Source organism: Octopus bimaculoides, chromosome 7, assembly GCF_001194135.2.
Source record: "Octopus bimaculoides isolate UCB-OBI-ISO-001 chromosome 7, ASM119413v2, whole genome shotgun sequence".
NCBI classification, from domain to species: Eukaryota; Metazoa; Mollusca; class Cephalopoda; order Octopoda; family Octopodidae; genus Octopus; species Octopus bimaculoides.
Window position 1 is genome coordinate 54,697,858 of NC_068987.1, and position 1,547 is coordinate 54,699,404.

The window sequence follows — 1,547 nt, forward strand, 5'->3', positions numbered from 1 at the left end:
TTTTTGCTTAGAAAAGAATGTTTAGAATGATAACGGCTATGATGATTTAAATAATTTACATAAGGCTATGCTAAAGCACGAGCGTTCGCAAAGGCATGTGAAATCTTTGATAGATCTTAAAATATTCGGGAATGTTCGCATACTGACAATTAGATGCATGTAAAAAATCAAAGCGTACAACATCATAATGAGAAAGTTAGACGAAACAGATCCATTCTGCAACAATTGATCGATGTTGTTATTTTTTTAAGACTCCAAGAATTATCGCTTCGGGGTCATTTTGAATCTGAAGGCTCTAATAATCGTGGAAATTATAAAGAACTCTTATATTAAATCAGTAAATATGACAAAAAATGGAAAGTCATCTAGATACATTTATCTTCACCGGTCTGTCAAACAGAATTCAGAATGACTTGATCGATGCAATTCATAAAGTTATGTTGAATGAGATGCAAAAGGAAATTGAGCAAGCTAAGTTTGTTTCTATTCTTGTTGATGAGACATCTGATGTCTCAGCATATTCACAACTGTCAACAGTTTTACGTTATGTTACAGAAGACTGTGTGACGAAAGAACGATTTATCGGTTTTATTGATGTTAGTGCAGATCGATCTACAAATGTTTTATCTGAACATGATTTTAAATGCATTGAGACGTGGCAATGTGGAAAGAAATTGATTGCACAGAAATATGATGGTGCCGCTACAATGGCAGGACAATTAGATGGATTACAGGTAAAAGTAGTAAAGAAATATGAATGTGCGATCTTTATTCATTGTTGTGCCCATTTCCTAAATTTAGTTCTTTCACAATCATGCTCTGCTATGAAAGAATGCAAGATATTTTTTTCTACAATAAACGGACTGGATACATTTTTTACGAAATCACCGAAAAGGGCTAATGCATTAGATAACATTGTTAAAAAAAGATTTCGGAAAGCAATAGCAACTAGATAGAATTACTCCTCACGTCTTATTATTACCTTAAAGGAAAATTATTATTTCATAATCAGCCTTTTTGAACACATCATTGAAAATCCTGAAGCATGGGATGATACCACCATAAATTCAGCAATTGGATTCTTACACACTTTAAAAGCTCCTGATTTCTTATTTTTTGTAAGAAGTATTCAGTGATATTTTTTTTCTTTTACTGACGTCTTATTTAACATGCTCCAGAGTAAACGTCATGACATAGTGTATTGTAAAGAGTAAATAGATAAAACTAGAACTGTACTCGAAAACAAACTTGATAATTTTTCAATCTTTTATATGTTAGGGGGAAAATATGGAGTCGATGCAGGAATCGGAATTCAGAGATCCAAGAATATATCTATTGAGCCCCAACGACATTATAGGATGCTTTATAACAAAATTATCAGTACAATAGTTGACCAAATAAAAGCACGATATTCATCCATAGAAGAGTTTAAATTCATGGAACTTTTGAATTTCAACAAAGTTGATGGAGTATTGCAAACAATTTCCTGTGGACTCTTTAGATTCTTTAAAAATGACTTATGGCAGATTTTTTGATGTAATATGATT

At 32.1% G+C, this 1,547-nt stretch overlaps 1 protein-coding gene across 1 annotated transcript; it reads left to right on the forward strand.

The window, feature by feature from the left end:
* Positions 1 to 353: 353 nt before the first annotated feature.
* On the forward strand, positions 354 to 1,389 carry LOC106877671 (uncharacterized). The gene is made up of 2 exons (XM_014926620.1): positions 354 to 734; positions 1,279 to 1,389. The coding sequence occupies exons 1-2, from the start codon at positions 354 to 356 to the stop codon at positions 1,387 to 1,389; spliced, it is 492 nt and encodes a 163-aa protein (XP_014782106.1).
* The last annotated feature ends 158 nt before the right edge of the window (positions 1,390 to 1,547 follow it).

Bases quoted from the DNA above. Each gene is read 5' to 3' on its own strand.
- LOC106877671 (XM_014926620.1), top strand. From the start codon at position 354: ATGGAAAGTCATCTAGATACATTTATCTTCACCGGTCTGTCAAACAGA. The intron at 735-1,278 runs GTAAAAGTAGTA...TTTATATGTTAG, and splicing joins GACAATTAGATGGATTACAG to GGGGAAAATATGGAGTCGAT.